Below are 14,445 nucleotides of genomic sequence, written 5' to 3'. Positions count from 1 at the left end.
CCGGAAGGAGAAGAGCCGTGTGTAATTACACTGTGTACGTGGAAATGTTTACTCCTTTCTGATACCGACGGCTTATAGCGATGTCTTTAAAGTTCGTCGAGGTTTTTAGAATGTTTAGACAATATATTCGCAAATAGTTATATGCAGTCGCGTATAGGTTTCCCGACTAATCGTTAACGTTACTTCATATGAAAAAGACCCAACACTGTCATCAATTTAGCATGCTAACTAGCTAGCACTTGCAACAACGTTAGCTAGGACTAATTAGACCGCTACAGCTAGCTAGCTGGCTAAATGGCTAACTACATTTACCACGTTGAAAAAATGCAAATGCAAGTAAAAGACCAGAAGAGCTAGCTAATTAGCTGCACTGTAGGTTTGTCAGAAATATCAAACGCACCGTGAGCGTTATATCAACATTTGTTTGCCCGGCTGTTACGGCTGTTGCAATGGCACCGATGGGAATCCGACTGTCCCCACTTGGAGTGGCAGTTTTCTGTTTACTCGGAGTTGGCGTCATTTACCATTTATATGCTGGGGTTATATCTAGTAGAATAGCTGGTTTTAGGCAGAAGAAGACAGTTGATCTTAGAGACTTGTTGGCTTTATCAATTGAAGCTTCCATTCAGGGTGGACGCGAGGTTAAACGAATACGTGAGGATGACACCTTAGAAGAAAGGTCTAAAGGAAAGACCAAAGAAGGAGCCAGCGAAAAGCTCACACTTGGCGATCTGAACTCGCACCGGAAAATGTATTACCTGATTAAAAACACATATCCTTATTTGCAGGTAAGATTGAAAAGTTTGAATGAAGACTTTTGCATCCATTGTTAATACTGTAGCTGTCGTTATGGTGACTTAATAAACAACTTGTTAGCAGCTAGCTAACCCTAACTAGCTGTTTTAGTTGAGTCATGCGTTTGTGCAGATCCTTGAGTTAGAAACGATTGATGCACGTATTCACTAATAAGCAATTATTGTTTATAACGTGTTTTTGGTAAGATACTTGTATATTTATTTATTTATTAGGTAAACTCAGAAGAGCACGATAGCTCTGACGGAGAGGCCACTATATGGACTCGTAACATCCCTGATAATGTTCTGAACAAGATCCCAGGGAGTAAAATGGTGCCGTCAGAAAGTGTGACAGTATGGATAGATCCGCTGGACGCTACTCAAGAATACACAGGTGTGATTACTCGTAACACTTAGATTTTACATCCACAAAGTTCTATTTTAGCCAGAACCTCACTAGAATAACCAGCAGATTTTTTATATTAAATTGTGCAATCTCATTAGGCATACCTAAAGTTACTTTATCTGTGTCTATAGTGTTTTAATCAATTCTATATATTCAGTGATTATATGTACTTGGGGGTTAGCTAGTTGACTGATGGAACAGTTGTGGAGTGAACAATGTACTGTTTCAAGTGGCCTCTATCATTAAAAATCTGTTCTGAAAATAGGCCAGTTGATGTCTGGATATTTGGTATATATAAATCTGTCAATTAGGCTGCATTCATAATTGTTTGCTTAAACCATATTTCAGGTTCTCTTGGAGTATGTATGTATATTTAAAGCTTCCAGCTAATATTTTTTAATTTGGTCAAAACCAAGTCGCTCATGAAAGAGGCCAGTAAAGGTAAACACAAAATGTAGGACTCCAGAACAATTAGTGTAGTGACTTCAGAGCACAATATTGGCAGTAGATTACATCTTACAACTGATTAAAATGTACAGAATCATATTTGGTACAGCTTAAAGTGATCAAAAGGGGCTGAATTATTAAATTTGTTCAATAATGTTTTCTTCATGAAGATTAATATTAGGTTTCCCAGCGTTCAGGCAGTCTTAAAGTCCTGGTGATCATTTATAATGATGCTAATCTTTCAGTCCCTGTGGGCAATAGTTTAAACATAAAAATGAACAGTAACAGATCAATAAACCAGGTTCAGCATTTGCTTTGAAAACAGTTGCACTTTTGCATGTTTTACTGGTAGGAAATAGCAATAGCAATCTCACACATTTTCTACAAAGATCATATTAAAATGGGTTTGGTGTTGCTTGAGTGTTCGCTCATATCCAGCTCCTTGATGTTCTTCCTGCTTTGAACAGAAAATCTCCGGAAGTATGTCACGACCATGGTGTGTGTGGCTGTGAATGGAGATCCTGTTGTAGGTGTGATCCACAAACCTTTCACTGGATACACAGGTTTGTGTGTGTGTGTGTGTGTGTGTGTGTGTGTGTGTGTGTGACTCCTCACGCTTGGGTTTAAAGTTAATTAAACCCCTTGTCACTAGCACTGATATGAATGTAAACAGTGGAAAACTTAAGATAACGTGTCAAATTAAATAGTTCTATGTGCGAACTTGTTTATCCAAGTAGGCAAATTGTGTTCTGACACTTAAAGTAGCAACACTAGCTACTGATACAGAAATTGCAGTGATAGTTTTTGTACAGAATCTGATGACTTTTACATCACCAGTGTGCCAGTTTTTGAAGTTTGCTGTTATATATAGAGACATCGAAATTGTCATTAATAAAAACACTGCTGTTTGTAGAAGTTGTTGTGCAAATGTTGCTGTTTACTTTTATTTTTCTGCTGTTTACATTTATGATTTTTTTTTTGTTGAGCATTTTGTTTTGCAAACAATTAGTTAGAAGGAAACCTTTAAAAGTAGTTTTTCATTCATTTTTGAAAATACTTCTGTCTTATATTTTGGACATCAAAGAAAATCTTTGTTTGTTTATTTGTTTTTTGTTTGTTTGTTTGCTTGTTTGTTTTCTGATCTGAACCAAGATTTAAAAAAAAAAGATGACTGTTTCTGGGCACTGTTTCGCCTGTTTACTAAATTGTGGTTTCTTTTCCACAGCATGGGGCATGGTGGGGCAAGGAGCAAACGTGGGACCCCGTGGCTCCTACAATGCCAACAACCCCAAGGTCATAGTGTCACGATCACATTCAGGCAAAGTCAAAGGCTTCATTCAGCAGGCTTTTGGGAACAATACTGAAATCATACCAGCTGGAGGGGCAGGTACTGCATTTTCACATTTTTTTTTTTGGTGTCAATGTATTTCTTCTTTGTTTTGGAGGGGTGGCTCCACATTTGTTGGGTTTGGGCTTAGTGAGTTCATAAGGAAGTAAGCTAATACTAAGAGCTCCTTTTTTAACACCTGGCTGATATGAAGAGTGTTGCACCAGATTCTGCTCAAGAGTCAACTGAACCAGTTAACTTTCCTACCAGGAAATCCAGTGTTGTGGTTTCTCCTTATTAAGATATTTAGAATACCATGTAGCATTACAGTTCAAAGAAGAATATTATTCTCAGGACTTGTAACGCTAGTCAGTTCAGATTCGCATAAGAATGTCTGGGTTTGCAAAATAAAAATACTAGTGTGATATGCAAAAAGTCTGGATTTTAAAAATTACTGGACTGATTTTATCAGATAAACCTGTCAAATACAATAACAATTAAAACATATGCTTTTCTCCACAGGCTATAAGGTGCTTGCTCTTCTGGATCCATCTGATGATGAGTACGAAAAGGCAGATATGTACGTCCATGTAACCTATATCAAGAAGTGGGACATTTGTGCTGGAAATGCAATTTTAAAGGCTCTGGGCGGTCACATGACCACTCTTAAAGGAGAGGAGATCGACTACTCAGGCTCTGAGAGTAACACGGGTGGTTTGCTGGCAAGCATCAAAATAGACCACAAGAAGCTAGTGAGTAGGCTACCACCCTGGGACGAGAACAAATAGTGAGAGGGCAATCCTGTCCCAAATGGCTCTGCTTACTTCAGCGCCACCCAGTTGTGTTAATACGATGGCATACCAGGTAAAGCACACGATTACACTAACTGGTCCGGTGGTACACAGCTCTGCGGTTGACTCCTGGATAAGTGCCACTCCTTACACGGGCTCAAAGGAAGGTTGCCTTGAGCTGCAAGGGGATAAAAGGTTAGATTATGTACTTGCCATTTAATAATTTACTGAACTGGTCTAATATTTAAAGATGCAAAGTAAAAAAAAAAAAAAAAAAAAAAAGACAAACACAGGGTTTCCGTAAAGCCGTGTTACTATTGTTAATCTCCACGTTGAACATGAATCTTTGTTTGAGTCTAGTTTGTTTGGTATGTGCTCTCAGGAAGTGCACACTTTGGCTTATTGAATCCTTTGTGTATGTAAAGAGATTCCATGTAATAACTGTCAAGGTTGTTACTGAGAACCCCAACTTAAACTATGTACTCATGTGTATGACTTTGCTCCTCCTCAATTCAGATATCAATCTCTGTGATAGTGGGAGGTAATCTCACACTGTCTTATCAGCACTCCAGGTCTTCTAGTTTATGCACTGTCTCCTGAACAGCTGTAGATAAAATGCAGCATTTCTAAGAAATTGTGATTGTTGTGATTGATTAATTGTTTGTTTCTTTTTTTTTTTTAGCTTCTTTTGTTGGTATGGGCTTTGAAAAAGGTTGCTGTGACTTTCCTTCCTCACGTTTGTGTGCGTTTTATTCTTAGATAACAAAACAGCACATTAGACAGGTCATTGAGATTTTAATGTAGCGCTTGGGACACTCATTCACTGTGATTACTAACTGCATTGGACTTTTTCAGAGGAGGTATTTTTGTATGAATACTTATGTCCTAGACATGCTTCTGTGCCCTTCCTCTCTTCAGTGGTGCGCATGTGACTGGCTTGTAAATACTGCAGGTAATAACTTTTTTCCATTAAAAACCTGCATGTTCACCATTTAGATACTGAGGCATGTAATGTGGTTGATGTCATAGTGCTGGCTTTAATTTAATTTAAAATTTTGATTGTAAAAGGGAGCAAATAATTTCATTGTACTCTGAAGGTAATTTCAAGGTGGTTATTTTGCCTTGTTGAAAGATGTGAAATATGTTTCACAAATATTTTTGGTGACACCAAATGAAAAATAATTCTATAAATAAATGAAGTGTGGTACACTGTATCCCTATTAGTTTTCAATATTAGTCTTCATTAGTTCTATACATATTGCCTGATGTTTGCATTCATTTTTAGAGCCATAAATTAACCTCAATGTGAAATACAAGCAATTGTACACCACTAGATGGCAGACTAATTTCAGATGTTTTTCTTACCAATAATGTGTGACTCTGATTTTGATACAGTAAAGCATTTATATTTACAGCATTTAGCAGATATTTTATCCAAAGCTCAGTTTTACTCATTCAAGCATACTAAGATGCGTCTGGAGACTTGCATGTCAGAGGGTGGAAAAGAGAGAAATAATTGAGTGTCATCGGCATAGCAGTGGTAGGAGAAACCATGAGAAGAAATTATATCACCAAGAGAACCAATATACAAAGCGAAAAGAAGAGGGCCCGATACTGAGCCCTGTGGAACACCAGTGGAGAGTCTAGGTGGTTTGGATGTGCATCCTCTCCATGTCACCTGCTAGGGCCGTACTTCCAGTTGGGACTGAAACCATTTCCATGCAGAGCCAGTCACACCAAGCCTGGAGAGAACAGAGAGGAGAATGTTGTGGTTTACTGTGTTGAAGGCTGCTGAAAGGTCCAGAAGAACCAAGACAGATGACAATTTAGCAGTTTTAGCAGCATGAAGTTTCTCTGTAACTGCTATGAGAGCTGTTTCTGTAAAATGTGCTGGTTTATAGCCAGACTGATTAGGATCATGCAGATGGTTCTGGGTGCGGAAAAGACAATTGATTGTAAACTGCTCGTTCAAGGGATTTTGAGAGGAAAGAGAAGTGATACCGGTCTGTATTTGGAGTAAGAGATGAGGAAGGAGGGGGAGGATTGAGGAGAGAAGAAAAAATAGTGAAGAGCTTGCATGGATCAGATGCTGATGATTCAAACATCTATTGTTTGAAGATCTATTGCTGTATTTGATGTACGAACAGGGAACAGAAATGTGCACATGATTTTGTGTATTTCATTAGTATCTTGAAATTCATTGGGAAATATAGAGTCCATTCTAGACATATTTTCAAAGCAACATCCCATGAAAAACTTAGTAGGCAGTGCTGCTAAGGTTGATGTAAGATTTGGAGTAATTTAGCCAGCATTCTACAGGTAATTGGCAGTTAGGCAATAAAAGCTAACTTTCAAACCATGGTCATGTTACTTTTGTGTTATAAAAAAAAAGAAGCTAAAAAACTGGAGGGATGGGAGAAAGAACTTCCAAATCAGAAGAGAGACGTATGAAATGTCAGCCTAAATACAACCTTTTTAATAGTTTTAAACAAATATGGGAGTTGTGATCCAGAATTTTCAAAAGTGTATCATAGGAGGTTAGTGATGGTATTTTCTTTATTACAATCACCAAGTCATATCACCCTTTGTTTCAAGATGCTGATTTACTCTATAAATTCTAAGTAGTGCAAATCTAAAGAATGTCCCTGTCCCCTTTGCACTTCATTATAAATAATTACTTGAATTACAGCTTCTGGTGGGGATTCAGCAGGGAACGACAATATTCACATAACTGCATTCATGCCAGCAGAATAGGATATAATTTGCATTAACTCCATCTCTGCAGGTGTTGAGTTGTTGTGCTTTGCACGCAATAAGCAGCCACCTCCCATTACCACTGCGTGCCCTAAGGGAAACCTTAGCATGCCTGTTTATTGTCATTTCTGGGAGAATGTCCTGCTTTTATTTGCCAGGTCCATATTGAGTACTTGAACACATCTATTGGCGATCTTTTGATGCAGCTGTCTTCATGGTTTGTGACAACAAGGGAAACACAGGAACAACAGCAGCAGCTCCACTGGCAATAGCTCTCAAGCCATTTTCCATAAAGTGTAGAGTATACCATTCAGTTATAAAAAATAAATAAACAAACAAACAGGCGCAAGAATATACGTCATGCTGCAGCTCTAAGGATTCTGGAGATTTTCGAATAGATTCAAGTGTTCCGAAAGGAAAATAAACAGACCTGCTACTCTGCCAGCAATGTGCATTACTCGTATGGTAGCATATCATCAAAGTACCCTTTACCTATGTAGTAGATCTGAGACCCAAGTGTAGGAGTCAGATAAAGCATAATCTTTTTTATGATTCAGTGGCAGATGCGTCACCATACAGGATCACAAAAATGATGGGTTGGAGAGAAACGACAGACTTCTGTCAACAATATGGAATCTTATAGGCAAGTGTTTAGAGGTGCTTTTAACTGAAAATTTCCTCCAACCTCCATAAGAACTACAGAAGAGGATGATTTATGTTCTTTAGAAGTGAAAAGACCCTGTATTGTTAAAACAACAGAAACATGGAATGTGTTGAAAATGACATTACAACACATGCCTTGGCAGCTGCTGTTCGCTTGCCATCGGGAGGTCTGTATCTAATTAATGGGTACACTTAAAAATGTCGAATCAGATTTTTTTCTATAAACAAACAGTTTTGCACAGAAATAATATTTTTCAGTTACTGTTCAGTTACTGCATTATTACAAAATATTTAAAAATTTCACGGCAATGCAGGTTTAGGTCAGGGCTAGGTCAATAGCAGGTTGTCAGGTCAATGCCACTGTCACATGATCCAAAATGAATTGATTTCCACTGAGAACAGAACACACTGTTTGGGCTCCAGGGCCAACGCTGCAGTTGGTGGCTGGGATGAATGAACAGAATAGGACCACCATTTTATCTTGATTGAGCTTTTCCACTGAGCGGAAAATCTGTGCCACAGCTGCTTGTGGAAAAGTGGTGAGCCTTCGTGACTTCTTTTTTTAAATTTTCCCCTTAGAAGTGCAAATTTCTGCATGGCAGCCAGAGAAGGAAAAAAAGTTGAGGGCTTCCACCAACACCTGTAAAAAATAATTCTCTTCCCTATTGCAAACTGTCATGTCTGTTTTGTCACCTTCATGTGGAGCTTACCCATGCTCCAACCCTGAGATATATGGCAGACAACTGGATTGTTTCGTTACTTCTCTTTATGTATCTGATACTAAGTATTTACACTGGAGTATTTAACATACATGTCAAGATAAAACCTAGGAATAAGGTGTTGCTGTAATAACCTGGAAAGGTCCCTACTGCCCCAGGTAAGTAATGAGCTCTAATATTACCCATATGCCTCTACTATTACTTTTGAAAGAAGTCTCACTGACAGCTGTCTCATGGATACATCCCTGCAAATTCTGATGTGAGTAATGTGGTGCACAGCTTCATATCACTGACCTGGACCATATATTGAACTCATTACATCAACCTTACCAAAGTATCATTGGTGCTTAGTTCTTCACATTGATCTGCAAGCTGCATCCTTAACAGACACTTTTATTATATTTTGGTCAGGAAATAAAGCTTTTGAGAAGGGCAGCCCTGGAGGCTGATGGCAAAAGCCGTAAAGGAGTTGAGGTAGTACGAGTCATGAATGTCCTGAAAGAGCACCTATTGGGCAAAAGCATGGTGAGAAGCCTGCCACTCTAGTACTCAATCACAGCCATCAAACCTGAGCCCGCTCTCAGCTTTTGCAATCACCAATCAGTATTAGTTCTGTTTAGACTGACTGATCACCGTGCCATCACTGGTGGTCATAGGAAAATGCAGGGTGGACATTCTGCTGGAACTGGCTCTCAAGGAAAAAGGACTGCTGATCAGGGGACCCCTGTGCCTTGACCTCATTGTTGTCTTCACCCAGACTCTTATTCTCCGGTTCTAGGCTGTTATCACAGCATTGCTCCAGCATAACAGTGAGGAGGCCTCAGAGACTGGCCTTTGAGACACTTCGCTAGGTTGCATGTTACTTTTCCAGTTCTGCAGCAATATTTCCATGTTGTTAACCCCCACACACATTAATTTAGATTGATTGTCTAAGTTCAAGATTGACTCACATAGGGCTAGCATGAAAACATGGACCAAAGTAAAATAAATACTTTGTCCTCCCTCGTATGATGACAGTCATGCACTAATCTGTACGTTTCTTCTCCTAGTGTGCATGTGCCACCCCTGTGGCCATCTTGAGGACATTTGAATTCTTTTTCATTTTAAATTAAAGCTTGGGGGCATTGTAATGTCTCTTCATGTGGTAGTCCACATGTCTGTCTTCCTCAGGCTTCAAGTAATTAGCCCAACCATCTGCCTGCATCTCAACCACAGATGGAGGGACCTTGACACCCCTGTGTTTTGCCCAAGAGACAAAAAGTCTCTGAGACTTATTGTTATATCACTTGACTTATTTTTCTTGTGTCTTTTTTAAGCCCCTGCAACATGACAGTCAGAATCAAAGCCAAAGGAAAATTATAGATGACAATGCAAAGAAGTGAAAGTAAAACACAAGTGTTGCTTCTCATGGGTTCAATTTTCAAATTAAAGCCTGACTTAAATTTATATATCAATAACTAGCCTAATTAAGCATGTGAAATAAGCCATGCAGTGTGAAAAGGAAACAGTTTTGGGCAGAACAAATCTTTTTAGTCATGTAAACAGACAACTTTTATATTCTTCCCATCGCAGCTGCTCATGTGCTCCATGCTAACAGTATTTTTACAGCCATTAGCTGAACTGGATTGAAAAATGGACCAGATCTCCAACATTTTGACAGTATTCAGTGCCTCGTCTCCATGTATTCTACTCACTGTCTACTCTATAATTGGAACCTTCATGCTCTTTATTATTATTATTATTATTATTATTATTATTATTATTATTATAAATGGAGTTCAATGAGAATTAGCACAGATGTTAGCAGAAGTAACACAATGTTAGCCTTGAATGCATCAAAAAAACCACATCATCAGACTTAAACTGCCTCTCTTGAAGGAGACTGTGTACTTAAATCAGAGGTAAATCAGTGCAGTGCATCTAACAGAGAGAAATATCATTCCATTTAGAAAATTTGGTTTGTCTCAAAACAATGGGACAACTTATTGCTCAATATTTAACAAAGCATCCCAAATTATGCTAAACTAACTGGGCTTCCACATTATATTACTGATCCTTGTGGCAATAAATTATATATTATCACATTTTGCAGAGGTTTTTTATGTATGGTTAGTTCATTTTATCCTTAACAAATTTATTCCACATTAATGTGATTAAATGTTTATCCTTATAAATTATTCTCCTCTCTTTGGATTTTGTTTACAGCAGTGAGGCTTTCAGTAATGTATTGTTGGACACCCGCAAGTTCATAGTTGTGTTTACAGTGTCCTTTTCACACTTTGAAGCACAAAACATGAATTATGAACGTGACACAACATAGCCTGACCAAGTTTGGGAGGTGTGAGTGATTCTTCCACTATACTGTGATTGTGCCTGTACCTGAAAATGGTCTATTGATGTATAAGAGAGACAGAGAGGAAGCACAGGTTGCGATCTCCTCAGCTGGCGGTCAAGCCTTCAGGCTTTGTCCATGATGCAGTCCAGGGAGGGCTGACCGCCTTGATTGACATTGCTCCTGATCTTTTAAAGAAAAACAAGCTTTAAGACTCTAATTGTGTAGGTCTGAAGGCTTCTGAACTGAATTTCAAAATTCATGCAATAAGGATGAGTGGATATAATTAATGAAGGAATAGTTTCTTAATCATAATAGAATGGCATGGACAGTGGGCATGATATCCTTACTACGAGGATGCACATAAAAACATTCGAAATCAGGTGCTCGTTTTGATCTACCTTATAGTACATCTTGTGATTCACAATTTAGTGGATAAATAGGATACCTTATGCATGCATGTGTGAGTATAATATGCGTATGCAAGTGCCATCTGGTCCTTGAATATCTTTAATGTTTTTGGTGTTTTAGGGCAGTCTAATAACAACAAAAGGTGATCAGAAACATGCAGTTATATAGGACCATCTGCTACAAATTTACATTTACATTTATGGCATTTGGCAGACGCTCTTATCCAGAGCAACTTACAAATTCAGACTGACTGCCGTGACTTTACAGCAAACCAACTGGATGACTATAATTGACTTTCAAGTAGAAATTAGTCTCAAATCAGAACCCTACAGTGTTGCATAAAACAGCAAATTAGCACAGGTAATTGTTGTGGTTGGACAATTTGCTAATATTATACAGTCTAAAAGCTCTTGCTAAAAGTCACAACAATATATTTTTCTAATCTCAATAACACAGTATCAAAAGTGAGTAATGAGGAAACACAATAATTGTATTAATAGAAGTACACTAAAAACTGAACTCACTAAATTGCAAACAGTGGTCAAACATCAGTTTTGTTTTGTTTTGCTTTATTAGCATTTACAATGTTTGCTTCTGGTGCAATAAACTCACAGCCCAGTTCAATGATTACTTTATTAAATTGAGTATGTGATCCGTTTTAGCATGTCCAATAGTGGCATGGTGGATTGTTTTTCTGTGTATTTTTCTGTTTTCCTTGGCAACCTGGGACATAATCAATGGTCTAAAGGAAAAAGGCTCAATCAGGACAGAAATGAATAAACTAATTACAAATCACAATCCTTTTACTCCTCTAAGTTTGGCTAAGTCTGTGAGCACCAATATATCATACGTTGGCCTATTTTGTCATGATCATCTCCTGAGTGGCTCTGAGCTTTTCTCCCAGAAATCTGCCAGGGACTGCACTTGGCAATCTGGAAAGATGAGCACCAGAGGAGGGGTGAGTCATGTTTCATTATTCTGAAGAATGCAACTTCAAAGCTTCCATGGCACACAATACATTCTAACCTCTATTCAGGAGGTTTTGACAAGGGCCTGCTCATGGCCGAAGTTATTATTCCTCAAGTAGTGCAATCTAGGAAATGACAATAACTGTGCGTATATAGGATCGACTTAACAGGTGCAACTGAAATACTGAAATGCATCCTTTTCGATGATGCATTCAATAAAACTCACTTTGACTGTTAATAATGACTTGGACTCATCAGTATCTTTATTTGAAACACATATCTTGTGTCTACACTAACCGGCCATTTTATTAGGTACCTGTATAGGTAAAATAGGTAAACGTTTACAATTCTAATAACATTAATATGATAATGGCATGATTATATATGTTGGGCTGGTAGAAGTGTTTCAGGCACACTATTGTTGCCAAGGGTTTTACTTGGGTCAGGGTGACTACTAAGTTAATACCAATCCATCATGATAACATCCAGCAAATGTTAGGTCTGTGGTATGAAAGATGATTATGAAAGGGTTAGGATGGCTAATACAAATTTTCCATGGCAACATATAAGCCTGGCATTTCCAATGAAGTTTTTCTTGCATACATGGTTGATGAGTATATTATGACAGGTCAGATAAAATAGTGCAATTTCTCTAATCTCTTGTAGCTGTTAATTTGACAATGTATACTGAGTACTTGCTGAGGGCTCTGGGTAACATATGCTCTAAGTCATATATTCAGCTCACTCATTTGCCTCCCCCCAGAAGATGAATGATGCATTCATACTTTATACACAAATCAATCTAGGTAAGTGCCCATTTGAGATTTGCTTCTTCAGAGTGGTTGAGCTATGGGTTTAATAAGATAGAAAGTGGTCGTGAGAAAGGCTCTTTTTAATGACAAAGCTCTGGTAACAGTGCCTTTGACATACAAGCAATTAAGATAAGAGATCACAGGTCAGGATGCTAAGGTTTATAGCATCTTGATCTGTCTATAGCTTCTTGACCTCTTTCCTTAATTTACAGGTGAGGTGAACCATGTTTTTGTCCTAGACTCAAATGATTTCAAAGTGCTGTTTGTGATGTCTGCTATTGTGTTGGCGATTAGTAGAGCTACAGAGAAAGACAATTCTGGATCAGGACTTCTGTTTTAAAGGGTTTGATTAATATTGGTCACGGACTTATTGAGAAGAAGCGAATGGTAACAGAGCAACTTTGAATAGCTTTGTTTAATTTACAATGACTATTACTTGGCCATGTGTAAAGCATTTATTTAAAATAGTGCAAAATGTATCTTGGTGGCATTAGACTATATTAGAATGTGTTGAAAATCATCATATACCAAAAAAGCCTAAACCTCTCAGCCAACACCAACTTATTTCCCTCAAAGATGATTTATTTATTACTTTTACCTGAAAGAAGCAACTAAACTACATTGTTTTTTTTCTGAAACTGATGGATAATTTGATGGCATTTTCCTATTAGTCATCAAGGGAGGTTCTGTAATGGTGCCTCTTCAGTGGTGAGAGAGAAGAGACTTGGCTCTTCTCCTCATACATATTCATTTACACGAAAGAAAAAACAGGGATGAGAAAGAGTTTAGTAATTTCTGGCAGTGCCAAGCAAGCTGTGCAATTATACATTTCTACATGACTTTCAAAATAGATTTTGAATGCAATAATCTTTAATAGAAGAATATGGAAATTATTATATTTGACATTTTCCATTTCACATTCACTTTTCAAAGTTTAGTTTAATTTGGTCCAAATTATTTTCCCTTGGCAAAAAACCTCAAATTTAGATCATATACCTTTAGTGAAAAACAGAAGTGCTAAAGATGTGTCCCCTTAGTTATTTTACACTAAAAGGTAAATGGTGGTTATTTTAGGGTAGCATGACAGCTCCTAACTTGGGTTTCATTTGGTTTAATCACTGATCATGGGTCTTTGTAATTAGGCCCTTAGTTTACACCAATACTGCAGCATTCAACCTTTGGACAGTTAACCTTCCAAAATGTCAGTGTGTTGATAGAAGAGGTCTGCTTTCAGTTAAAGGTTGTCCTCCTGGCGAAGGTCATGTTAGGCTCAATTTGCTGTAACAGACATGGTTCATAAGGTAATACAATTCACACAATTCTGAAGAAAATGGCACGTTGCATCTGTAATGAAACGGTGTCGGAACAAAGTTAGTTAACATGCAATTTAACACTGAGACACAATATGGGACCAAGGGGTCACTTCAATTTTGGTGAGACTAATAGAAAAAGGTTTATGATGTCATGTGATGCAGGAATTACATGAATTTGTTTACTCTCTCAGTAACCATTTCATTGAGCATTACTAAACAGACCTAAGAAACCTCTGATTCACTTTTTGTATTTGTTAGTGATAAGACAGAAGAACAGAGACAGACAGAAGTAAAGAGAAATAGGCCAGACACCACCATGCAATCCCCTCTCTAAACCAACAGGTACCTCTCAGTCTGCCCCCTGCCATTTTGTAGTATTACCTGCATCAGCTTCCACTGGCTTTGATGAAAAATAATAATAATTATACCAATTGTCTACTTACCCAGAGTAAACAAGGTTGGTAATGTGTTTTGTGACACCCAGGGTCTTTGGTGGAGTGGTTGGGGCCACACCATCCAGTGCCCAGTGGTCCAGAGGAAAATTAGAGGGGCGCATTACAATTACAAGCTACCTATTCATCAAAGCCATAGTAACATTAAATGTTTGTGAAAGAAAAGAAAGGTTACAGGTATGATGTTAAGATAATGCTCCAGCAGGTATTCCTTTCAGACAAAGTAAGCAAATTAAGACACCTCAACACCTAAGAA

At 38.0% G+C, this 14,445-nt stretch overlaps 1 protein-coding gene across 1 annotated transcript; it reads left to right on the top strand.

Annotated features, from left to right (window-relative positions):
- Nucleotides 1-2: 2 nt before the first annotated feature.
- Nucleotides 3-4,979, top strand: bpnt2 (3'(2'), 5'-bisphosphate nucleotidase 2). Its single transcript, XM_027031873.3, has 5 exons — nt 3-788; nt 1,029-1,188; nt 2,115-2,210; nt 2,873-3,034; nt 3,497-4,979. Exons 1-5 carry the CDS (start codon nt 450-452, stop codon nt 3,760-3,762), a joined length of 1,023 nt encoding a protein of 340 aa, XP_026887674.2. The 5' UTR covers nt 3-449; the 3' UTR covers nt 3,763-4,979.
- Nucleotides 4,980-14,445: the final 9,466 nt, after the last annotated feature.

The sequence above is a fragment of the Electrophorus electricus genome, chromosome 11 (assembly GCF_041902795.1).
Source record: "Electrophorus electricus isolate QZ-2024a chromosome 11, ASM4190279v1, whole genome shotgun sequence".
Lineage (NCBI taxonomy): Eukaryota > Metazoa > Chordata > Actinopteri > Gymnotiformes > Gymnotidae > Electrophorus > Electrophorus electricus.
This window is presented reverse-complemented; position numbering and strand designations above follow the sequence as displayed.

Coding starts and splice junctions, on each gene's coding strand:
- bpnt2 (XM_027031873.3), top strand. CDS start 450: ATGGCACCGATGGGAATCCGACTGTCCCCACTTGGAGTGGCAGTTTTC. Junction 789..1,028: donor ACACATATCCTTATTTGCAG/GTAAGATTGAAA, acceptor TTTATTTATTAG/GTAAACTCAGAAGAGCACGA. Junction 3,035..3,496: donor CATACCAGCTGGAGGGGCAG/GTACTGCATTTT, acceptor TTTTCTCCACAG/GCTATAAGGTGCTTGCTCTT.